This window comes from Aspergillus fijiensis (assembly GCF_003184825.1).
Source record: "Aspergillus fijiensis CBS 313.89 unplaced genomic scaffold BO72scaffold_54, whole genome shotgun sequence".
NCBI classification, from domain to species: domain Eukaryota; kingdom Fungi; phylum Ascomycota; class Eurotiomycetes; order Eurotiales; family Aspergillaceae; genus Aspergillus; species Aspergillus fijiensis.
The window spans coordinates 138645-161391 of NW_024469030.1; the positions used below are offsets into that span (position 1 = coordinate 138645).

The following is a 22747-nucleotide window of genomic DNA, read 5'->3' on the forward strand; positions in this document are numbered from 1 at the left end:
GTAAGAACACATATCACTCATGCCCGGGAACCAGCTGCATGTTGTTGTTCATACTCGTGTTCTTGTTGTAGCTGTTGGCCGCTGCTGCGCTCGGCCTCTGATTCATGTTCCTCCTCGCTGGTGGGGGAAGGGGCCCGACTGCCCACTAACGAGCGACGGCTGCGCATCTAGACCGAAATTTGTGAGCGGGCTGCACCCTCCTTTGCATCGCGACTTCAGGAACTCACCCATGATCGAACGCCACCAATCAGACCCAGACTGTACCCAGTGGCAAAGTAATCAGGGGGTTCGTTGCGGCCAGTGCCCATGGGGCTGTCGGGACGGCCCAGAGCCTCAACCCGCGAGACATGCGACTTGTTCCCCAGCACGGGACTCGTCAGTCCGCTCGTCAGTCCACTGCGCGAGCCGCCCAAGTCCACGCTGTTGCGGGTGCTGGGCGCCGGGCTGCCGGGGCGGCTGTTCTGCCAGAACTGGCGCAGCTCGCGACCCAATTCCTGGCCCGTGGTAGTCCAGTTGGCCCGGATGTTGTCGCGCAGCTCCGACACATGACGCTTGATCTCCAACTCGTTCTTCTTGATCCATGACACGTTCAGTTCCTGACGCGAGGCTCCGCGCTTGAATTGGCGCGAAATGTATTGATCGTAGTCGCGGACAATCCTGAATCGAATCAGCTTCGCCAGCTCATTCACATCCCAACCGCGGAAACCCACCTGGTGATGATGCCCGTAGTGCTGACACCTTCCGTGCGCTGCGTGACCAGGAATTTCCCCTCTCGCTTGATCGGGGCGTAGATGTCGTCGCCCTCATCCGCACCATACGGCAGGTCGTCATGTGCCACATAATCAATCTTGTGCTCCTCGAGGAACGCCGGGGTCAAAATCCAAGGACAATCGGGAATCACCTCGTCCACCCATTTACAGTGCCGCAGGGACTCTGCACGCTCTGCGCCACTCAAGACCGTCAATCCCTTGCGCTTGTGTGTCTCCTCATCACCCGTGACACCGACAATCAGATATACGTCGGGGAAAGCCTTCTTCGCCTGTTCCAACTGCCGCATGTGACTGGTGATCACCACGCCGGTTAGCCATCGATAAACGGAATGCACCGTAACGGAAAAAAGGACAGCACGTACCCCAAGTGGAACAAATCGAACACTCCGTCCGCGTACACCCGCACCGGGCGACCCACTGGAGGCGGGTTGGTGTGATAACCGACGGGATCCTGGAGCCCACCGCGTTTTGGAGGCTCCAACAAGTGCTCTGGGGGTGCCGTCGTGTCGATTTGCAAGCCCGGTCGGGTGCTCTGACTCTCGATGTCGCTGCTGGCCACGGTAGTCTCGGACGGCTCGCCCGGGTCTTCCTTGTTTAGCGCTCCCGCCGCATTGCCGTTGGACAGATGACCGTGGTTATTGTTGTCGCTGACGGAAGCCTTCCGGGCCCGCTTGGACGGGGGCACAGCGCCGGTCGATGTTACGTCCTGGGACGGCTGTTTCTTGTGTTTGCTGGGGCTGGGCAGTGGAATAGCTGGGCCGGTGGAGTCGTCGCCTTCCTCGCCGGACGCATCGCGGGAGGAAGGTTGCAAAAGATCTGCAGGCGCAGGAACGGCAGTAGGATGGTGTTGGGAGCCACTGCGCTTGCGTTTTCCGGACGGAGGAGAGGACATGGTGGCTGACTGACTGAGGGAGCGCAGCTCAACTTCTGTCGAGGAAGGATTAGGAGAGAGGGAAGGAGGAGAGAGAGAAGAGATGGGGTGTTGGGGGGGGGGAAGAAGAGGAAGAAGAAGTAAAGAAAAGGGATACGGACGGGGAAGAAAGTCCGAAAGTAATGGGAGGACGGTGTGGAAGCGAAAGGGGAGGTGAGACAAGAAGAAAGTAGGATGACGGAGAAGGATGAGCAGCGACAGAGCAAGCAGAACGAGAGCACGCACGAGAGAGCAGAGCAGAAGCCGGACGGGAGGTCCCGGTGGAGGTCCGGTAGAGGAACGGTAGAGCACTAGACTACGTGCAAAACACGGGCTTTCAGACGGAGCATTGATTTAACCCAATGCAGAAGAACAGACAGGACCCTGAAATCGGATCCGAGGGGGGAGTTCTTGGAATTGTCTTCAGGGGGAGGAGAAATGCAATGAGTCCGTCCAAGACTGAGAGGACAGACAATCTATCTTACAGTAGAATCAAAACTCTGCGGGCAGAAAAGATACAATAAGTTACGGTATGGTACTCCGTACTAGGTCATTGATTGAAGCTGACACCGCCCCCCGAAAGGGTCCATCCGCTGCCCCAACAATTCCAATGGTTCCGAGCTAGTTTATGATGAATGGAGTTATGAAAGTAACTAACTTACTTATGCTCAGCCTCACAATCTAGGAAGTCGTGCACGAAGTCGTGCACTAACATCTTCCCCTATGGCCTGCATCCGTCCAGACCAGAGCCATTGGTTCAATGTTTCCAGTTGGAGGTGGGGGATGATAATGTTGATTATTGTCTGGATAGAATTGATGTTGTCATCATCATCTCCAAAACTTCTCCCAAAATATCCCCAAGCCACACTAGCCTTGTTAAGTTTAGCTCGGTCGCCTATACTTCCCTCCTCGCAAAGTAAACCATCTTTCAGTTGACCCTCACTCATCCTTGATCCATTTGCCTATTACCCACTTGCAGTATCGCTAGGGCTTCAAAGAGAGCATTGTACTGTATATACATCGTGATCATGGAAGGCTAATCAGATCGCAGAAGACTGAAGCCATCCTCATGCCTGAGCGAGTCTACACTGTCATCACCACGGACACAAGTTCCCAGAACTAAGCCTAAGTACCTACAAAGGCCTTCCCTTTTAGTATCTACAACCTACGTTTCACACGCTAAGAGCCAACGGTGTCTATATGCATACCAGATGAAAAAGGACGTCAGATACACGGCCGTATCCATCCCATTCCAGAAACTCCGCTGCTGAAGGAAGCTGTCCACTCGACATGCCACACTATCACGGACAGTCCGCAGGTCTTTCGCAGATGTCGTTTCCCTGCAGGACGCGTAACCGTTCCCCCATGTCCAGTCAACTACAACTGACCTTTCTTCCCGGTCTTAACGCCGGCTACGCGCCTTCCCGTTGACCCCGGGATAAAAAAGGCCCAAGTTGTGGCTGCCACCGTCGCCGGGGAGGGAACGAAGATAGTGACATGGGAGTTGGGGAGCGAGTAGAGAAAACGAAACAAGTCGTTGTAGAAATATGAAAGGTTCATCAACACGGGGCGTTTTGTGCGGTATCTTGTGTGTCAAGGCATGAAACAGACGTGCTCTCGTGAGACCTGCCGCTCGCGGCTTCGAATGTGGAATAGAAAAGAAAAGCTGTAACGAGAAAACCCCATCCTAATCCCGTGAACTCACCCCGGCAAGACACAATAAAGATGTGAAGGGGGAGCTCGACAGTCGCTATTCCCTGCTTGTTTCATTCCGTCCACAACCGTTGAACCAGTCAATGCCAGGGAGCTGGATGGATGTAGAGAGAGTAGGTGTAAATTCGGAAGAGAAATAACATGGCGCTTCGGATAACATGTGGAGAACAGAACAATAAGGGGGAAGAATAGCGACACTGTCAAAGAATCACACGACGATCAGGAAACCCAAAAGAAAAAAGAAAAGGACATCAACAGCGGAAAAATGCAACAGATCCATTCCATCATGACTACACATTAGTAGGTTTCTGCGGCGTTCCAGGGGCACTGGTGGAAGAGCTCTCCGCGGTGGTAGACGGCGACTGCGAGATGGTTGTAGATTCATCGGCCTTGGGAGTGCTATCCTTGGATTGTGGCCCAGGGGTTCCTTCGCGATCGCTCCGTCCCGCGTCAGTAGAGTCATGCTGCACCTGATTGCCGAGGTCCCGGTCTTCCTCAGTATGGTCAAACAGCTCGTCATCGTTCTGCTCCGGAATCAATTCTGTGCCATCGCCCAAGAGAATGATGCGGCCCGAGCGTACACTGAAGCCACGGGAACGATCGTTTTCCACGTCATACTCATCGGGGTTCTCTTCGAACTGATTACGGATGCCGGGGCCGCGGAACTCAGCTGCTCCCCCCGGTAAGTCAGTAGGAGTTGGGATTGGAGGCCTCGGGATCCTCGAGAGACTTGCCGTACTCGGGCGGGGCGCAGGGGCCGTCGCCGTTGGCCACGCGCTCAGCGATCTGATTGTACCACTCCTCTTTGGTCCTACCGTTCAGAAGACCGATGATGATCATAGTCATGTTGTCGCATCCAACGCCACCCGTCTCACTGTTGGAAGCCAGGCAATTGTCCATCATGTTCTCACAGATGCGGTGGAGGTCCTGCTTGGCGGCAATACCGCGACGAACGAACTCAACGACGGCCTGCGAGGTTTGGCAATCCCAGATACCTGCATTGACATTAGCACCCACTGAGCTGAACCCGGACTGGACGCGTGAAAGGGGGACATACCGTCGCAGGCGATAACGAGGAATTCATCGTCGTCAGTAAGGTCGTGGACAGTAACATCCGGGTAAGCGGTCACGATCTGCTGTTCGGGTGACAGCTCGGGACTCTTCTTAAATTCGAAATCTCCAATGGCACGGGACAGGGCCAGGTTGCCGTTGACACGGCCAAAGTCGACGAAGCCGCCTGCAGCGCTAATACGGGCCTTCTCGCCTGTATTCCATGTTTCAGCATAACCAACTCCAGCTCGAAGAGACCCAGCACCTCGTTACTGACCTTCATTTTGGGGCTTGTGATCAAAGGATAGGGGCTTCGCGCGGCCCTTCACACCGAGCACGGAACGGGAGTCACCAGCATTGGCCTATGCAGCGTTAAAATATCATTCCGATAGACAGCCAGCGCGGTTCCCCGAACGATTCCATATACGTACCACCCAGATCTTGTGCTTGGAAATGACGCTGACGGCTGCAGTGCAGCCAGACACTTCTTCTTCGTATTTAGGATCTAGCCGAATCAGTCCACTGTTATCTCGGGAAGAGAGGCGTGGGAGACAAAGAGTTGTCCCGGTGCCCGAAGCTGAAAGTTCACGAACCTTCCAGGATAGCGCGGTCGGTCGCAAGGAAACCGTCCTTCAAGGCTTGCTCAATATCGCCCTTAGCGAACGCATCCTGCTTTGCGACGATCTTGTGGACATTCTCTCCGGCGAATAAAGCTACTTTATCACCACCGTGTCCATCGTATACACCAAAGAATGCGAGACGTTTGTCGGGATCGGTAGGGTTGTCGTTCTGCTCCGAGAACTTGGCCTGGAGGTCTAGCACGGCCGCATGAGCATCCTCCATGCTGATCCGCCAGCCCTGCATGGCCGAGACACCGTATATACAACACTCATCCTGACCTTCAGCCGAATGCTGGACAATGCTCCATCATGTTAGCAAAGTTGACATGTTAAGAGCGCGAAAAGACAGTAGATATGACAGGTCACCCGCTCGGAAGCCGCCTGCAGGAATTTTCATCATCTTGTGGAGGGACCCCGCAGACGTGGGAAGATCACCACGCTGCAGCCCCTCCGACCACCTGAGGAAGTGATGGCACGCATTTTGAACTTGAATCCAGACAGTGGTACCGACAGTTATTCGAGTAACCCATACACATTGAGAAAGAAAGGGGAAGGAAATGGGTTGCGCGATGATAGGGGGGAGGCGGTTATAGGAATTGCGTAAGGCCTCTTGCAGTGTGGGGGGACGAAAGGCGAAGGCAAACGCATTGCTTCAGTTTCACGCACCTTCTCGACCACAGGCTCGGACAAGGTCTGACCCATGATATTTGACGGGAGATATTGATTAAAAGTTTGGCGCGAGAAGATGTATTGTTTCTTTTTTTCACCAAAGTGAGAGGGGAAGGAGGAGATGTAAGCTGAGTAGTAGAAAGGTTGAAGACAGGAAGGGGAAAAGTTTAACACACACGGAGAGAGAGTATCTGAGGGGGAAATGAGAAGAGCCAGTGACTGAACAGGATCAGGTGGGAAGGGGAAGGGAGAAAGACGGAGGAGAGAGAGACTAGACTCAGAGCGGGAGGAGGGGGAGTGAGAGAGTAGGTAAGAGAGAGAGAGGGGAGGGTAAGTTAACGGGCAGAATCACTACTATTAACGGAGGCGGCGTGACGGAAAGAAAGAAAAGCTGCCTACTAGTACTGTTGTTAAGGCGAGCCTTAGGCCTGTACAGAGAGGTATAGTGTGGTCAGTGTAGCTAGGTAACTACTGCTAACGGTAGTTAGGTAGTGACTGAGGGACTGAAGGACTACAGAGTAAGATACTGTAGCCTGCCTGTAGTTAGGTGAAGTGAGCAGCCGCAGTCATTCATTATTCAAAAGACAATACCGGGGAGTGGGGAACCCGATTCAACGATGACGATACTTTGTCCACCGTGCTGGAAGATTGGCTGATCCCCTCCGATCCTGTCCAAGATCTGTCACCGTGTTCATTAACCACGGCTGACGAGTGACACGCGGAATCATATGGAATTATGACAGAAGTGGCAGAAATAGCAGAAAAGGGGCGAAGAGAAAGAAAATTGATGATGATGATGATGATGATGATGATGATGATGATGGCGATGGTGTCACAGGCCTGGGGATGAGTTTTTTTGGCGTTATGATACTCTGTACGGAGTAAGTTAATCAATTGCTTATGCTCTACAGATCACAAGGGCATCGGCAGCGCTCGTTGCAGCTGGCTGGCTACCTGCAGGTAGATCAATAGGCAACTCACAGGAGGTTTCAAAACACATTAACCTCGATAACAATAATGAAATAAAATTCAGTACCTCTTCTCTCTACCTCGAGCACTATGTCCCGAAGGTACTATTGTTCGCTGTTTTGGGTGGACCGCCTTCCTGTCGCGTGCCTTCAACCACAGGAAATGCCGGAAACAGCCTGACCCAACCCACTCAGCTCACCACGCTCTAATACTGTGGACTCGTGGAGTGCCACAGAAGAAGCTGAGCTCTATTTAATCCTTCCGCTTCGTACATATTGTACTGTACATACATACTCATACATACATCAAACATTATGCTAGGGTCTGTGGCTGCTATCCGAAGTGAGAGACCGCCATTCATGCCAAGTCTCTGGTATTGAACCGGTATGGTCAATCTGACCTTGCAAACGAGCGTGCTCTAGCCAGGTCTCTGCTTCTTATACCTAACGTTACCCGAAGCTGTGTTTCAGTAGAAGATATTCGCAATCAATGTCTCAGACCTAACTTGATACATCAATGCCCATCAAATCTTGCTTAACTTAGGTGATTGCTACCTACGGTACTCCGTAAACAAGTCGGAAGTAGATAGTGAGACGAGGCGTGTGGAATTGGCTGCTAATGTCAGTTCTCGCAAGGGCTCTCTGCATTGCCTTGCTCAGCGCCGGTAATGCATTCAAGTTGTACCTTTGTATTGCTCGTTGAACAGAGTACTGTACCTACTTTACCATAGTACAGTACCTTGAAGCGCTCTTGCTGTTTTCGGCAACTGCCTTTATACCCCGGGCCTGTTCAGTGTGGTGACTGCCTCAGGCAGGAAGCATCATGTACCACTGCCTAGTACCTACCTGTGATCGTACCTAGGTACCGACTACCTTAGGTAGCCGACTACTATACTTCTAGTCAGAGCCGCGCCTTCAACACTTCGCGGGCTTAGACCTGCCTTTCTACCCACACTCTTCGGAAAAGCCCATCAGTCATAATGAGATGAACACACAAGCACATGCAATCAGCAGGGATAAGCTGCCATCGAAAGAGAAGGCGCCCGATTTAAAGAGAAGTCATCGCCATTTGATACAGCCCGTTGGGGAGCAATGCAGTCCGTGATTAACTTAGAGGGGCCACTCTTGTCACTGGACAGCAACGACGGCAAGCAGTGGGGGACTGGACTCTCTGCATCATGCGCAAGCATTAAATGAAGTATAACCAAGATTCTAGTGGGCTGAAGTACGAATGCAAGAGACTGCTAACCCGGCCAGCAGGTACAGACCAGTTGCAACCATCCATGGCAAACCCATCCATGCGCCCTCCCACGCCATTCCTGCTTTGAGAAGAGCTGCTAAAAGCGGTCCAGCTATCATAGACCCCACGGCCTCAGCCAGTGCAATTGTTGTGTTGAAGAGCCCGACATGGGTTTCTGCCACCAAGGCGCTTCCAACACTACGAAGTGTCGTGTAGAAACCCCACCCGAGGGCCGAGAAAGACAAACCTATGCCGAAAAGGGCTGGATGAGCAGCTACCGACATTATACCGAATCCTGCCATCAGTACACAGATACTGCCGTGTGTGATTCGGAGATCTCTCCTTATCGGAGAGAGATAACCTCCAAGTATTCTGGAGATCAGAGGCAGTATGATAATGAAGGCGACAAGGTTGACTACGCCTTTGAGGCTGATGAGGAATGTAGCCTACCCAGTTTCTTCTGTTAGTGACTTTCAGGTTAGTGGCTCGAACTGGGAAGGCATACCTCGGCCACACTCCACATGAAACGCTTGGAGGCATACTGCAGCACGAACTGAAGTGCCTGGCTTCCAATGCTAGATGTCAAGAAAGCGAAAAAGATCGCTAAAGTGTTGGCGTTGCCCCAGACAAACCCAACCACTTCGATTAGCTGAGATCGGACCAAGTGCACAATGGCCGTCCATCTCACGGTAGGATGCTCGCTGGCTTGTCCTTGTGCTTCGCTCTCAATATCTTCGTTCGATCCGATGGATGCTTTCGGTCCAGTTTCTGGTAAGGCGAAAATAGGGATGATTCCGCACACCTCAATCGCTAATCCTAACAACGATGGCATCCACACATCTTTGGACATCAGCCAAGCGCTGAGAGGGGCTGCGAGGATCTGGGAAAGCAACATCGCTGCAGCCATGAGAAGATACGCATTTGCCCTGGGAGTTCGTCGCGTTTCAGCGCATTGAACAGCAGGAAATTGGGAATATCATGATTACCTTTGGTCAACTGGGAAGACGTCTGCAATGACGGTCCAGGCAACGGAGCTAGCGATTTGGCTACCACCCCCAAATACCTGGAACAGTGGTGCAAACCACACTGCTTCAAGTGGGATGCTTGTATGATTCCAGCCTGAGAAGCACGTCAGCCAGTAATTCCTTTCCTCTGACTTCCAAATCACCCACAGATGAAACGAATAGCGCATTCCTGCATGAGGAAACCCGCAAGGCTGATGATGATGACAGGTTTGCGTCCGACCTGATCTGCCATGAGACCGAATGGGATAGCTAGGATCATTCCGGGAAGCTGAGTGAAGGTATCCTGCCAGCCTACCAGCAGAGCGAGCTTGCCTTGCACGTCAGTTGACTTGCAGAGCGGTTGGGTGGTTGCTGTCAGTCCACCGAAAGCGCTGGCGAATAATTCGGGGTGCATGCGCTGGCAGATAATGTTCTCATATATCTGCAGCTGCGGCGCGACAGCAAGATAAACGCCAAAGTCCAGAGTAACGATGATGAGGCACACAAATAGGAGAATCCATTTCGATCTTCTGGGCGTGGTTTTATTTTGAAATGACTGCTCACGAGGGCCTGGCAAGAGTAAACTCGTCTCCAGTGCCTCATCTGCGCCGAGTAAATTGGTTGTCATCTTGAAAGAGAAGTTGGACAGCCCCAACTGATTCGGAAAACACAGACAATTGAGCACACACACTCCGGAGCACCCTCAGGCAGGAGAGGAGTGAGAGTGGGTTGGGCGAGAGGAGATCACTTCATCTCACTCAGCACAATCAGAGAGGTGCGATTGCGAGCTATTTAGCTGCATGGCAAAGCAGTACGCTAGGCTGGATGCGTGTCTGCTTTGATATAGGTCGAGTGTCTTATCTGCTTATCGGGTTCCAGAAAAGTCGACAGCGACAATAGACCGGCCTCCGAGAATGATGGATTGATTACACGCATTTTACATTGTGGATGAGGGGTGCGAGCTTATAGGCTCATGGATCTGACACCGACGCGCTACGCCAAGACCCAGCCCAATCCCGCTGGTCGAACCGCATAGTACCTTGGATTGATACGTGGTTGCCTGTTGTTTCAACACATTATCATTGAGTTCTCGAGATTTACCCTATCATGCTAGGGTGATCATGGACAAAGGAAAGCATTAAATTAATCATGGTACAAAATATGCACGGTGGATATCATGCTCGCCGGATACTCGTCGACGACAAAACAAACCCTAAGACAACACATTGGCAGCGATAATATTGTAACAACAACAGCATGAAAGACAAATGGGTATGTATACTTTCGCCTCAATCATACAAATGCGATATCACTTCTCACACTTCCCGTCAGCTCTCTTTGCATACCTCTCTGCTCACTCCAGTCTCTGTCCGCCGATCGAATCAAGCTCACTCGGCGCGATCGAACCTCGTATGGCATGGAAGAATAAGAGGGGCTCTTGCGCAATGGTGGCAACGGCGGAGGATCCGTTCTAGGGGCTTCACCCGGCGCGTTTGACGCGACCTGGAACCAAGTCCGATTGTTCCCAAGGGATTGACGCTCATTGTTCTGTGGGTCAGTTGATCCGGGGTACGCCGCACTACCGCCGGCTTCGCCTCGCTGGGCACTGCTTAAGCTTAACTCGCTGTAAAAGCGGGGTAGCGGAGCAATCGCCTCAGAATAATTCTGGGCGAGACTCGATTGACTGGGCTGCTTGTTGATCGGTCCCGACATCGGCGCGTCCGACGATTCCTCTGATAGCGAATGGAGGTAAGCCGACTGGCGGTGGTCATCGGTATAGATGGAGGCTGACATCGCCGCCGACCAGGGGCGGTCCTGCCGGTAATCATCGATATAATGGGAACTAGCGACTGTATCTGCTCGACTCACGGTGCTGCGCGCCCGATGGAGAGCGCGGCCACCGGATGAGCCACGACGAGCGAATTGGCCGGCAAACAGAGGATTGGAAGAATTTCGGCTTTTTGCACGACTGTGCACGAAAGCTTCAAGGGAATCCGTATCAGAGATGGTCAGCGTGTCCGGCTCGACAGCTCGAAGGCTCACGCGCTTAGGATATTCCGTGCTTTCCCGTGCGCGGAGGGGTGGGCGAGGGAATAATGGCGCCAAATTCCCCACATCGCTCTCGTCGCTCTGGAATGAGGCTTGTGTGTTCTGCCAGGAGACACGAACAACCCCATGCCCCGGCGGCCCAAATCCACCGGCCCCATGGCCAGCGCCGCTCAGCCTGACAGGCAGCCCTGAAGCAACTGTGGAGATGCCGCTAGAGCGCTTCGAGTACCTCTTCGACCGCGATACCGTCGAGTTCCGCTTGAGTGACCTCCTCGGCTGAATCGGCCGAAGTGGCTCACGCTTCTTTGATGTAGTCGTAGTGCGCCTGCGCACGGGAGGACTGCTCTGGAATGACAAGCGCTTTGATTGCGGAGGTGGATCCGCTACTGGTTTCGTCTCTTCCGGCTCCTTCGTGGTCGCCAGTGGACCGAAGTCCCAGTCGAGGGTTGAGTGGGGGTAGGCATTCTCCTTGTCATCTGTGTAGTTGATGGTGTCGGCATCGGCCAAGGGCTTCGTGTGCCAGAAGATCTCGAGCTTTGGGGGTCTGGATGATGGCGACGGGCTTCTGAGCATCCTTGGCGGCTTGCCTGGGGTGGTCTGTTCAAAAGGCTGGCAGTGAGGGTACATGTCAGAATCGGGATCAGGGGGCAGAGATCCCCTCTTTTCGTCTGCCAGTCCTTCCTCCGGTCCTGGAGCGACATCTTTCTTCTTGTGACGCCAACAGAAGAATAGAAGTACAAGGGCGCTGAGAACAATGAGCGGAATAATGACCGAGATCGCTATGATGCCGGCCTTTTTGCCGCTGTTGTCGCTACTACCGCTGCCTTCGTCCGCCGTGGCGGTAGTAGCTGCGTTCTCGTCGTTCTTTTTCTTCGAGACTGTCTTGATTGTGAATTGCCGGGTATCCTCCGCAGTCTCCTCGCGAGCCGTCAGGTTGAGGTTGAAAGTTCCCGGAGTGATATCGGAAGGCACTTGACCATAAATGGTCTTGTTGTCGCGGTTGTAATGAAGCCAGGGGAGCTGGCCACCTAGTTCAACGTCCAATTGGACAGAGTCGTCGGTAAGAATAGAGCTGTTGAAGACGAACATGAAGAATTGCCCGATGACAGCGTCGCATTCGTCCAAATCATCGTGAAAGAATTGAGAAAATTGCAAGCTGACAAGTAGTGTGGCCACTTCCTGAGATTTATCAGTTACAGTGATGGTCACATTCTGGTCTACAGCGTCTGCTGGAGGTGTGCCGCTTAAGGAGAGCGATTCCTTGTCCAATGCCAACCATGCTGGAGAATCCACATGAATATTTGCCAAATCAGTGCGCGTCGCTCCGTGACCATCCAGAGTCAAATCATCCAGGAAGTTAGGACTGTCGAATTGTTTCCCTTTGGTGACAAAGAGGGTCTGTGCACTTCGATTGAAGGACAAAATGTGTGGGCTAACAGTCATCGCAAATGTCATGGTGGCAGCGCTAAATCCGGCTACATCCGAAGCGATCAGGTTAAAGCTGAATGTCTGAGGTCCGATATCCGGAGTAGACCCCGAGAATCGCAGGGCTGCCTGGTCGAATGAGACCCACGATGGCAGCGGCGCATTGTCAGGGGAAGTGCCGTAGTAGACAGTGGAGGGACGCGTGTTGGCGAAGGTATCACGATCGAAGGATATGGAAAAAGAATCGCCAGAGTGTACCACAATCGTGTCTGGAGCCGATGTGGCGCCCATCGTTTCAAGTTGTGGTAGCAATGGTTTCCCCAACTTTGGCCCATCATCGGTTGTGACTACCAAGTTGACCTCCATGTTCACGGATCCCGTCTCATCAGAAGCTACCAACTCAAACTTGGGCGACCCGATGTCATCTTTCTGGGGCGTTCCGGATATCGTACGGTGCTTTGCATCTAGTTCAAGCCATGATGGGGCGTTCAGAAGCGTATATTGAGTGTCGGGCCCGCTGCCAGCAAACGTGCCTTGGGAGAAGACAAATTCGAATGGTTCTGAGACTCGGGCTACTGGAGGCAGCTGTGCGTTCACAGGGTAAGTCGGCGCGAGGCCTGCAATTACCGTCCCCAGGATGCTGAGGAGACCCAACGCGATGAGCGCCATCTCTCCAGAGCAGTGAGAACGGTCGGGACGAGTGAGTGTCTTCAGTCAGATACACGAGAGGCAACTCGCACTGTCGCTCTGAAAAGTCACCCGACGCCAACCTTAGGAAGAAGCCACAGTGAAATGGTCGAGAGTTGAGGGTTGAAAGTGAGAAACGAGGAATTGCTCTGCCCTTAGGGCAGAGACTCTAGTTTTTTCCATCATGGCATCCGCGCCCAAGGGCCCAACGGGCACAGGAGAGGCGCGAAGCTTGCATCCCCTTCGAAAAGAGCCATGCCTGGATATGCTTGACGTCACTTGGGCATGGGAATGGTCAGAGATTGATGGTTCGCGGCGCGATAATTCTCACTCTGTGAAATGTAGGCTTTGCTCCCTCTGCAAGGGATGGCGTCGTCGGGAAGCCAAGGAGCGAGCCACCCTCCAACCACCGCCTGAACCGTCAACACCCTGACTCGGAGAATTGCAGCTATTTGACAGATGGCCTGAAGGAATCAATTGGCGCTTGTGCCTTTTGGTCTCGTCGCGAGTAAACAACCTTATCCAGGGGACCTACTCATGTACAAGCGATGCCACAGGAGTGACAGGGGTAGCAGCAACAAGTCAAGGTCTCAAGGGCTACTTGACTACAAATCCAGGACCATTCTAACGCCAGTCCGGCCTGGTCCATAGTAATCTGGGATTTCCTCGCGCTCTGCATAACCACTGCGGGCGTACAAAGCTCTAGCTGGGGCTCTGTCCTTGTCCACCCATAACTGGATATACTGACAACCCTCCCTTTGCAGACGAGTGCGAACGTAGCCCATTAGCTGGAGCCCTACGCCCCGACAGCGATAAGTCTCGGCTACACAGACTTTATGGAGCAGGGCAATGCCTTTCTGGCGGACGTAGACCGCATAAGCCAGAACCAGCGGGGGATTTGCGCCTGGGAGGTGGGCATACAGGACCCTCGTGTTGGGCTTCTTGCGCCAAAGCTCCTCTCCAAAGGTCATGCCCTCATTGGCAGGGAAACTCTTTTTCTCGACACGTGCGATCTGGGCAAGAATGTCCAGGGCTTGGATCCTGTTCAGGGAGTGGATGTCTGAGAAGATCAGATCGGTCGACATTCTTGGAAAATTTTGAGAGCATGAGTACATTCAGGGCTGGGTTTGAAACGATCCCGAAAGTGACAGGGCAAGCCAGCCGCGGGAGGGCTGACAATGAAGGATTTAAAGGGACCGCAGGGCAAGGGTTTTAAGGGTAGGAGGATGTCCTCAAGAATGAGAACCGAAGGGAGGGAGGGGTTTCGTGAAGAGCTTGTAGTTCGTCTGTCACTCTCCTCAGGCGCGTTTCCAATTTGACTCTATCCTTAGCATGTAGTTGTAGGGTAGCCTAACAAAAAATACTGAGTAATGTTGACATGCAGAGCCTGAGGGTGCCCAGTGTGGTAATTTACTGTCTAAATCGGGCAACCCATTGGTTCCAGGTTTACCATACGGTACCGCAACACTCTTCTCATGCGGATCTTGAGCTCCAACGATCCCTTCCTTTTCTCCAGGTACAGTACTGTACATGATAGAGTATCAAACATTCTCTATCGCGTTTCACTTCTCTCTCTCTCTCTCTCTTCTTGCCATCCCCTCCCATTTTCGATTCTATACAACCCCAACGCGCAGCACAACAACCCACTACCCACCCAACAACAAAAGAGATCATGCCCCCCACCCAAGCCGACGACAAACGCCAAGCAGCCCGCGAAGTCATCGACATTCTTCATGAGATTTCCACCCTCCTAGTAAGCAAATCAGCCAGCCCAGCCTAGCCCAGCCCTCCCCCTACCTGCCTTGCCATTCTTGTGTATGGCCCACCAGACCAGAACCTTCATGTCCCCCCACCCATCATGAAATCCCCTGGTAACCCCACACCACCGCCGAGCTTGCAACCTGCCTGCGCGGCTGGGGTTGGTGATACGCGTCGGTTCCGGGCGTATACTCCGCCTTATTCTGATGTTGACATCCATACTCTCCTCTCCGTCGTCATGCCTCAATGGCCGGGATCGATTGGAACTAATCATACTATGTCATGGACAGAACACCCATCTGGACCGCACGGAGCTCTCGCTTTGTGTCTCGCTTATTGAGAATGGGGTCAATCCGGAGGCTCTGGCGGTTGGTTTCTTTCCTGAATTTCTTCCTTGGGTTTTCTTGGGGGGGGGGGGCGGAGGGGGGGCTTATGGGAAGGACGTTGTTCTGTCTGGATGCTGACTTGGTGGTCTTAGGCTGTGATTAAGGATCTGAGGAAGGAGGCTGGGTCTGGGGGTAGGGGGTTTGGTGAGCAGCAGCAGCAGCAGTATGAGTGAGTGAGTGAGTGGGGTGTTGGGGGAGGTGCTGGGGGTTGCGTCTGGGTGAGATTTACCGTCGGTTTATGCTTGCATGTTTGGGTTTTGATTTAAAGATACCCGTGATTTATTCTATTCATGTACTGAGAATTGAGGTGATGCATTGATTTTGTTTTTGCATGGGGGTTGAGGTTATACGTTGCTTGTTTACGAGAGTGGGTATCTGGGGCTTTTGCCGAGAGCCGGACAGTTCGAACTCGTTTTAACTGATTCATTCAAATGCAGTCTCTTGGTATCATGGGTTCGGGCCGCAAGGGCAAATAACACGATTTGTGTAGAACAGATCAAGGCTACAACAACTGAATAGGCAGGCCACTGAATAAGCCGTGGTGGTAAGCTAGCGGATGGAAGAAGGCCCCGGCCAAAACTATGACTTTCCAGCGCCGGTTGTGCTCTCCTTGGACACTGCTTCCGCTACCGTCTCGACCGTCGCAGCTTTGGAAGCGCCCTCGGCGGTGGCGGGTTCCTTCGCCTTTGTGGTGGTGTCCTTCTCATCTTCGCTATCCCCCAGACTGAACGGGTCGTGTTCTCCTACTGGAGACGGTTCCACGGCGGCTAAGGGTTGCCATTTGCTGGACTTGCCTGTCGTCGCGGGCGAGGCGCGCCGGACCGGCTCGGATGCATCGTACAGTGAATCAATCTCCGTTGGGGGCCCGTCCTGGAAGGCAACCTTGCGTCTGTCGGGGGATGGTGACGAGGTCTTGTACAAGTTAGGGTTTGCAAGAGGGCGGGGAGGACGCGCGGGAGGAGCTGCGCGAAATTCGTCAGTGACGCTTCATCTTCATAAAGTCATTCAATCCACTTACCCTCGGAATCCCTCAATTCCAGCGCTGAGAAGTCGTCGCTCAAGACTCGGTGGTCGGCGTCGTACCGCTCACGGTCCCCGCTCCGACGACCCGTGTCGCCGCTGCGACGCGGACGGCCGAAGGGATCGTCGCGCGTGCCCTGAGCAGCCTGACTGCTAGAGTCTTCTTCCGGCTCTTCTCCATCCAGCCTCTTCTTGAGATTCGTCACCCACGAGTTCACCTTGGACTGGGTTTCCAGGAATCCTTTGCGGATGTTCTCACGGATGACGGGCAGGTCGTCTGCGGTAGTCACACGGGTCAGCAAGCTCGGACGTGCACATCAGGGCTGAATGAAAACCAACCATCGAAGAAGCTGTATTCTTTCTCCTCCTCTTCCTCGCTTCCTCGTCGCCGCTGGTACGCGCGATCGTCCTCATACCGAGGCTGCGGGGCCGCGCGGCGGTTGTAGTGTTCGGCAAGCTGGCGGGCATACATCTCATCCTGCTCGAGCTGTCTCTGGGCAGCCGACGGACGGGGAGGCTTCGGAGGGGGCACGTCTTGTTCGGCGGCATTGGGATCGGTCATGCCTGGGGAGTCGACAAGAGGTTAGTCGGGACGAAGAGGCAGCATTTGTGGCTGGGGACTACAGACCTAATAGAGCATGAAAGGCCCGCTCCACATCCCAGTTGCTTGCAGTCAGCACTGCTCTTACAACTCCGATGTCGATCGTGGGGAATGCTTCTTTGAGGGTGTTCTCGGCCTGCTGCCGGGGGCTCACGGAGCGGGGTGGCTTTGGCGGGGCAGCTTCCGCGGCGGGCGGCTGAGCTGGGGGAGCGGAGGGGGGAGCTGAGGTGACGCCGGTCTCCTGGGCTTCATCGTCGAAGTCCAGAGGACGCGCCGTGGTGGGCGACTCTGGTTTCGGGCTGGCTGGCACTGCAGAGAGTCTGTTGGCCGTCTGGGGTTACACTGAAGTTAGTAGTCGCAGTTGAATCGGGGGCAGCGGGATCTAGAACATACGTTCTTGTCTTCTTCCGACATGATGAACTGGATGGGGTTGGGGAATGTGAAGGAGGTGTAGGTAGGATATGTATGTAGAGGGTAGATATTTAGGCACACAGCCCGAGACTGAAGTTGGGGATCCTGGGGTATTATTTGATTGCGTGGAGGAGGGAATTCGCCCAACAGGCAGAAAGTATACCAATGATTGCTCGACTCTCTCCGCCCGCCCCCTTTCCTCTTTCCTTTCCGATTGTCCCTGGTGACGTTGCATCACGTGCCGAGTGTGCCTAGCTGACATAATCCGCCAGTGCCTTTCCATCCCCGATTGAGCATAACTTACATACTTAAGTTGGGTTGATATTCTTGATATCGTTCGCATTCGTCGTCTTGAATGGAGCTCGAGAGGTAGTGACCTCCGAAGACCCTCCAGCTGAAACTTCTATATCCCCGGTCTCGTTCAATATGTCTCACTTGGGCCAGTCACTTATCATCGGATCTTATTGTGGCTAAAATCTGGGACTTTCAGCTAGTCAGGTTAGACTAGGCTGATCATTGATTGATTCCAGAAGTATTCTTCAGCATGGCTTCGGAACTGGAACTCGGCTCCTCTTTCATACCCGCCTTGTATAAGCCGGCCTCGCTGCTTCCCATTGCGAGACATAAGCAAAATCTACTCTATTTGGTCGAAACTTACCCCGTCACCATTGTCGTGGGACAGACTGGAAGCGGAAAGACGACCCAATTACCCCAATACCTCGAGCAAGCAGGATGGTGTGCAGAGGGAAAAGCGATTGCTATCACGCAGGTAATGTCACTTCCGCCTTGTTGTTCGGCCGTTGACCAGCCAAGCTAACAAAGTTGCAGCCGCGTCGGGTGGCTGCCACAACTGTGGCCGCTAGAGTTGCCGAAGAAATGCGATGCAAGCTAGGCGAGGAGGTGGGCTACTCAATCCGCTTTGAGGACCTGACGTCTGCTTCCACGAGGATCAAGTTCCTAACCGACGGGATGCTACTTAGGGAGGCACTCGTTGATCCCCTGCTGTCGCGGTATTCGGTGATCATGGTCGACGAAGCCCATGAGCGGTCCCTCAGCACTGATGTGCTTTTGGGCATTCTGAAGAAGATCATGAAGAAACGTCCGGAGCTGAGGATTGTCGTCAGTAGTGCAACTCTGCAGGCCGAAGACTTTCTACGCTTCTTTGCTGGGGGGGAAGAGTTCGACGGCGATGCAGAATCGGGCGAGACCGGTGGGAATGTTGGCAGAATCATTAGTCTAGAGGGTCGCATGTATCCGGTGGATATGCTCTTCCTTGAGTCACCTGCAGAAGACTATATCGAGCGGTCCGTTAAGACAGTCTTTGATATACACCTGCAAGAAGCAGAGGGGGACATCCTTGTGTTCTTGACCGGGCGAGAGGAGATTGACACAGCTATACAATTGATTTCAGAACGCGCTGCCACGCTTCATCCCAAAGCGCAATCGTTGCTCCCTCTCCCGCTGTACGCCGGCCTCACGACAGATCAGCAAATGTACGTGTTTGAGCCAGCGCCTGAAAACACGCGCAAGGTCATTGTGTCCACCAACATCGCCGAAGCATCCGTTACTATCAATGGGATTGTGTATGTGGTGGATTGTGGTTTCGCCAAATTGAGAGCTTACAACCCGACCACGGGCATCGAAACATTGACCGCGGTCCCGATTTCCAAAGCAGCGGCAGTCCAGCGTGCAGGTCGAGCTGGGCGCACCAAGCCAGGGAAGTGCTTCCGTCTCTACACCCAGCAGGCATATGAAGCCCTTCCAGAGGCGACTGTCCCGGAGATCCAGCGATCCAACCTGGCGCCGGTGATCATGCAGCTGAAAGCTCTCGGAATTGACAACATCGTTCGTTTTGACTTTCTAACGTCCCCCCCCGCCGAATTGGTGATCCGTGCTTTTGAGCTCCTGTATTCTCTGGGCGCAGTCGACGATCATGCCAAACTCACCAAACCGCAGGGGATGCGCATGGCAGAGTTGGCCGTAGACCCCATGATGGCAAAGGTGCTCCTTTCCGCGCCGGGCTTTGGCTGCCTAAGCGAGATTCTTTCAATCGCGGCAATGGTCAGTCTTCAGGGCACCGTCTGGGTCCAACACGATGGCGATCGGAAAACATCCGAGAGCATGCGGAGGAAATTCGCAGTTGAGGAAGGCGATCATTTGACGTATCTCAATGTCTACCAAGCCTTTGTCACCAAGGGCAAGAAGGACTCGAAGTGGTGTCGGGATAATCTCTTGAACTTTCGATCTATGCAACGCGCCGTGAGTATCCGCGCCCAGCTGAAGCGATACCTGGAACGTTTTGGGATCCAGGTCGATGAGACGCTTTCTGCCCGCGCCAGACAGGAGGATCCAAGCAAGCTGCCGGAAAAGATACAACGATGTCTCACAACAGGCTATTTCGCACATGCTGCAAAGATGCAGCCGGATGGCACGTTCAAGACGGTGAGCGGCGGGTTAACGCTGCATGCTCATCCGAGCTCGCTGATGTTTGTGAGTCACACACACTTGCCACTGGGTTGTGAGTATTTTCGCTAACTGGTTATGCAGAATCGCAAAGCCGAATGGGTCTTATTCCATGAAATACTTCAGACGGGAGAAAAGACCTACATCCGCGATATAACAAAGATCGAAAAGGGCTATTTGCTTGAGTATGCACCGAACTATTATCAAGTGCGGTAAAAGATTCTCTTGCAGAGTTTCCTTGCCAAAGCAATTTTTGTACAGTAGATGATCCTTGGTAGTCTATGTTTCTATGATGATATCCCATGATGCATGAAGTGAAATCTTGTCACTTGGGTGGAGGCAACCTTCCGACCTTTGTTAAGCCACAACAAGCAAGCGTAGGATCATTTAGTTTGGCAGATTCATTGCTCACAATCTAACATCTATGTTTAAGAGCTAATATAAAGGTCAAGTGAAGAAATAAATGATAAGTGTCTTGCTGGGTTTAAACGAGAGTGAATTGTTGAGCTGATGTGAATGAATGGGTGACTTAGCCGAACAATCAAAGGTCGCGTTGAATTCGCTGAACATCTTGCTTGTTTTCAGATTCATCGTGCTTACCCAAGGTTCTCGGACCACCGCCTCTTACTCCAACTAGCTTCTCAGCCGATCTTGACTCGACCTTTCGTTTTCTAAAGCGACCACCAGGAGATTCAAGCGTCAAATTGCGACATGTCGGGCCATCATCACCATCATCACGGCCACGGCGGCGGACATTGCCATGACGAAGACGGCCACGACCACTCCAATGACATCACCCCAGCCATTCAATCGCTTCTTTACTCTCAGGTTCAGTTCGACTCTATCACAACACTCAACGGTGCGTATTATACCTGCGCTTGCAGCGATCGATTAATCTCAAAAGAGATTGAATACCAACAAACAAGGCAGAGGCGACGCCCAAGTCCGGCGCTGCGATCGTTAAGAAAACATGGGCGGAGAGACTCAACGACGAGCCGGAGCTCGAAAGCGATGCCGATGAGCAGCTCCTGATGTACATTCCGTAAGTTCTGCCTTGGAGGGTGTGTTCGCAGCCGGGGGAAAGACTGCCTTGCTTGTTGCTGTTGCTACCCCGCCATGGCCATTGCCCCTCCTCGAGTCTTGGTGTCGCGAACGAGCGCAGACCACTTCAGCACGCTTCGATCCCCACTGTTTCCATCACTTGTGACAATCAACTAATACTTCCCGTGACATGATGCAGCTTTACCGGCCAAGTCAAAGTCCACTCTCTGCTGGTCTACACCGCGCCCACTCCCTCCGCCCCCAAGACGCTGAAACTGTTCAAGAACCGGGACGACATCGACTTCGCAACCGCGTCCGAGCTGTCGCCCACCCAGACGATCGAGATTCCCCAGCCGGTTGCCGGCGCCGATGTCTTTGAGATCCCCCTGAACCGCGCGCATTGGAATGCCACCACCTCCATCACGCTGTTCTTCGAGGATAACTGGAGCGATGGCGAGGAAGACGTGACCAAGGTCGGCTACGTGGGATTCAAGGGGACTTTCATGGCGCTGAATCGCGAGCCCGTTAACTTCCTGTACGAGGCCGCGGCCAATCCGAACGACCATGTCGCTATTCAGGGCGTCAGTGGTGTGGGCAGTCGAATCCTGTGAGGATGGTGATTTGCGAAGTTTGTGGCGCGGACGGATTGACTTGTTGTCCAGTCCGGTTGCCGTTGCTGTTGCTGTTGCCTGTGCCTGTTGATGCGGTGCAGTGGTGTTGTGTTGATTTGTGATCGTGCTTTCTCTGGTTATGGAGCTGGACTCTATCCCCAATGCTAGTCTGAATTTCAGCTTATGCATGTTTGTAACATTGAACTAACTGGAGCTATCTAATGATATGATGGAATATGATGATGACCCATTGACAAGAACCTAGAACTCCAGAAATGCTGAAACTTATATAGACAAAAGGATGAGGGATTTCATGCCAGGACAGCGGTTCGCTCTTCGGCCTTGACCTTTCGTCCATTGGATGATGGCTCGGCCTGCGCTTCTCCCGTCTCTGTGTCCTCCTCCTCTCCAGCCTCTGGAAGTGACGAGACCGGCGCACTCGGCAATACCACTGGCCCTTGTGCCTGACGCTGCAACTCCTCCAACTCCTCTTCGACCTCGTCTTCGTCCTCCCTGGACAGACGACCGGCAAGCATCTGACTGATCTCCTGTACCACCCCGCAAAAGTCGACAACATTAGCATGTCACCCTAAGAGAAAAGCCTCTCTCAACCATAGAACACCCAAGCTGGAACTAGACTTACCTCCTGATAAGCCCGCGCCTCCTCGGTCTCGCCCATCAGCTTCTCGACCCCCTCGATGCCGCCCATCTCCCGGTTGATGGTCTGCAGCACCTGCGTGCCCTGCTGCAGGCCGAAGAGCACGTCCTTCTGCACGAGCGCGAACTCAATCTGGCCCGTGAGCTGCTCCAGCTGCTCCAGCTGCTTGTCAGTCTTCTCCAGCAGCGACTCCTGGTACTTCTTGCGGCGCAGGGCGAGCAGGGCGCGCTTGCGGTCGTCCCGCGCCAGGCACTCCTTGGCGATCGCCGTCTCCCGGTCCGTCAGCACGGTGATCCGCTTCTGGTACTGGCGGAGCTTGTCGCGCTGGTTCTTGAGGTCGAGGATCGCTCTATAGTACAGTACACCGACGTGGTTAGCTTATCTATCGCGGTGCGGGCAGAGGTGATAGTCCGGTTGGGGGGCTCCTTGAAGTACCATCCGGACTAGAACACACGGTACGTAGTGGAAGACAGAAGGGGGACCTTACCGATCCTGAGCAGAGATCTTGTGGGAGCTGTTTGCATTCCCCATTGTCAACGCATAGTGTCGTTCTGTGGGACAGTCACTCCGGAGACTAGTTAATTACTATGAAGGTGCCGTAGAGTCAGGCGGGCGATAACAGATGACGTCCACTGATATCCGGTTTGGGTATGGTCAAGGGGGGGAGGGCGGTCAGACCGTTGCTCCAATTGA

At 53.4% G+C, this 22747-nt stretch overlaps 10 protein-coding genes across 10 annotated transcripts; 3 read left to right on the forward strand and 7 right to left on the reverse strand.

The window, feature by feature from the left end:
- Positions 1–17: 17 nt before the first annotated feature.
- BO72DRAFT_386076 (choline-phosphate cytidylyltransferase) lies at positions 18–1662 on the reverse strand (the record flags this gene model as incomplete). Its single annotated transcript, XM_040941617.1, has 4 exons — positions 18–167; positions 228–657; positions 711–1061; positions 1133–1662. The coding sequence occupies 4 exons, from the start codon at positions 1660–1662 to the stop codon at positions 18–20; spliced, it is 1461 nt and encodes a 486-aa protein (XP_040797920.1).
- Positions 1663–3683: 2021 nt separating this feature from the next.
- Positions 3684–5765, reverse strand: BO72DRAFT_386067 (PP2C family serine/threonine-protein phosphatase; the record flags this gene model as incomplete). Its single annotated transcript, XM_040941616.1, is given in 7 exon segments — positions 3684–4104; positions 4124–4388; positions 4451–4657; positions 4721–4805; positions 4875–4948; positions 5037–5355; positions 5730–5765. 7 exon segments carry the CDS (start codon positions 5763–5765, stop codon positions 3684–3686), a joined length of 1407 nt encoding a protein of 468 aa, XP_040797921.1.
- Positions 5766–7703: 1938 nt separating this feature from the next.
- On the reverse strand, positions 7704–9867 carry BO72DRAFT_530637 (MFS transporter). Its single transcript, XM_040950309.1, has 4 exons — positions 9113–9867; positions 8927–9059; positions 8446–8866; positions 7704–8386 (listed from the first exon to the last, which is right to left on the reverse strand). Exons 1-4 carry the CDS (start codon positions 9570–9572, stop codon positions 7913–7915), a joined length of 1488 nt encoding a protein of 495 aa, XP_040797922.1. The 5' UTR covers positions 9573–9867; the 3' UTR covers positions 7704–7912.
- A 252-nt stretch (positions 9868–10119) lies between these two features.
- On the reverse strand, positions 10120–13087 carry BO72DRAFT_461727 (putative transmembrane glycoprotein; the record flags this gene model as incomplete). The annotated part of the gene is made up of 3 exons (XM_040946533.1): positions 10120–10157; positions 10291–10759; positions 10814–13087. The coding sequence occupies 3 exons, from the start codon at positions 13085–13087 to the stop codon at positions 10120–10122; spliced, it is 2781 nt and encodes a 926-aa protein (XP_040797923.1).
- A 623-nt stretch (positions 13088–13710) lies between these two features.
- Positions 13711–14190, reverse strand: BO72DRAFT_386042 (GNAT family N-acetyltransferase; the record flags this gene model as incomplete). Its single annotated transcript, XM_040941615.1, has 1 exon — positions 13711–14190. The coding sequence occupies one exon, from the start codon at positions 14188–14190 to the stop codon at positions 13711–13713; it is 480 nt and encodes a 159-aa protein (XP_040797924.1).
- Positions 14191–14616: 426 nt separating this feature from the next.
- Positions 14617–15689, forward strand: BO72DRAFT_436428 (mitotic-spindle organizing protein 1). Its single transcript, XM_040943322.1, has 3 exons — positions 14617–14858; positions 15154–15231; positions 15342–15689. Exons 1-3 carry the CDS (start codon positions 14778–14780, stop codon positions 15420–15422), a joined length of 240 nt encoding a protein of 79 aa, XP_040797925.1. The 5' UTR covers positions 14617–14777; the 3' UTR covers positions 15423–15689.
- BO72DRAFT_451240 (CUE domain-containing protein) lies at positions 15592–17443 on the reverse strand. The gene is made up of 5 exons (XM_040945443.1): positions 17264–17443; positions 16898–17201; positions 16609–16833; positions 16268–16546; positions 15592–16211 (listed from the first exon to the last, which is right to left on the reverse strand). Exons 1-5 carry the CDS (start codon positions 17282–17284, stop codon positions 15829–15831), a joined length of 1212 nt encoding a protein of 403 aa, XP_040797926.1. The 5' UTR covers positions 17285–17443; the 3' UTR covers positions 15592–15828.
- Positions 17444–17607: 164 nt separating this feature from the next.
- On the forward strand, positions 17608–20045 carry BO72DRAFT_411531 (putative ATP dependent RNA helicase). Its single transcript, XM_040942462.1, has 3 exons — positions 17608–18050; positions 18110–19771; positions 19829–20045. Exons 1-3 carry the CDS (start codon positions 17826–17828, stop codon positions 19958–19960), a joined length of 2019 nt encoding a protein of 672 aa, XP_040797927.1. The 5' UTR covers positions 17608–17825; the 3' UTR covers positions 19961–20045.
- Positions 20046–20455: 410 nt separating this feature from the next.
- BO72DRAFT_385911 (PITH domain-containing protein) lies at positions 20456–21396 on the forward strand (the record flags this gene model as incomplete). The annotated part of the gene is made up of 3 exons (XM_040941606.1): positions 20456–20603; positions 20675–20786; positions 20985–21396. The coding sequence occupies 3 exons, from the start codon at positions 20456–20458 to the stop codon at positions 21394–21396; spliced, it is 672 nt and encodes a 223-aa protein (XP_040797928.1).
- Positions 21397–21579: 183 nt separating this feature from the next.
- BO72DRAFT_479901 (ESCRT-III subunit protein VPS20) lies at positions 21580–22681 on the reverse strand. Its single transcript, XM_040947602.1, has 3 exons — positions 22542–22681; positions 22040–22403; positions 21580–21944 (listed from the first exon to the last, which is right to left on the reverse strand). The coding sequence occupies exons 1-3, from the start codon at positions 22583–22585 to the stop codon at positions 21708–21710; spliced, it is 645 nt and encodes a 214-aa protein (XP_040797929.1). The 5' UTR covers positions 22586–22681; the 3' UTR covers positions 21580–21707.
- Between the last annotated feature and the right edge of the window lie 66 nt (positions 22682–22747).

Bases quoted from the DNA above. Each gene is read 5' to 3' on its own strand.
- BO72DRAFT_530637 (XM_040950309.1), bottom strand. From the start codon at position 9,572: ATGACAACCAATTTACTCGGCGCAGATGAGGCACTGGAGACGAGTTTA. The intron at 9,060-9,112 runs GTGGGTGATTTG...CGTGCTTCTCAG, and splicing joins ATGCGCTATTCGTTTCATCT to GCTGGAATCATACAAGCATC. The intron at 8,387-8,445 runs GTATGCCTTCCC...GAAACTGGGTAG, and splicing joins TCATGTGGAGTGTGGCCGAG to GCTACATTCCTCATCAGCCT.
- BO72DRAFT_436428 (XM_040943322.1), top strand. From the start codon at position 14,778: ATGCCCCCCACCCAAGCCGACGACAAACGCCAAGCAGCCCGCGAAGTC. The intron at 14,859-15,153 runs GTAAGCAAATCA...TGTCATGGACAG, and splicing joins ATGAGATTTCCACCCTCCTA to AACACCCATCTGGACCGCAC. The intron at 15,232-15,341 runs GTTGGTTTCTTT...TGGTGGTCTTAG, and splicing joins TCAATCCGGAGGCTCTGGCG to GCTGTGATTAAGGATCTGAG.
- BO72DRAFT_451240 (XM_040945443.1), bottom strand. From the start codon at position 17,284: ATGTCGGAAGAAGACAAGAAC. The intron at 16,834-16,897 runs GTCTGTAGTCCC...TCGACTCCCCAG, and splicing joins GGCCTTTCATGCTCTATTAG to GCATGACCGATCCCAATGCC. The intron at 16,547-16,608 runs GTTGGTTTTCAT...TGACTACCGCAG, and splicing joins AGAATACAGCTTCTTCGATG to ACGACCTGCCCGTCATCCGT.
- BO72DRAFT_411531 (XM_040942462.1), top strand. From the start codon at position 17,826: ATGGCTTCGGAACTGGAACTCGGCTCCTCTTTCATACCCGCCTTGTAT. The intron at 18,051-18,109 runs GTAATGTCACTT...ACAAAGTTGCAG, and splicing joins AAGCGATTGCTATCACGCAG to CCGCGTCGGGTGGCTGCCAC. The intron at 19,772-19,828 runs GTGAGTCACACA...CTGGTTATGCAG, and splicing joins ATCCGAGCTCGCTGATGTTT to AATCGCAAAGCCGAATGGGT.
- BO72DRAFT_479901 (XM_040947602.1), bottom strand. From the start codon at position 22,585: ATGGGGAATGCAAACAGCTCCCACAAGATCTCTGCTCAGGATCG. The intron at 22,404-22,541 runs GTAAGGTCCCCC...ACTGTACTATAG, and splicing joins AAGATCTCTGCTCAGGATCG to AGCGATCCTCGACCTCAAGA. The intron at 21,945-22,039 runs GTAAGTCTAGTT...GGGGTGGTACAG, and splicing joins AGGCGCGGGCTTATCAGGAG to GAGATCAGTCAGATGCTTGC.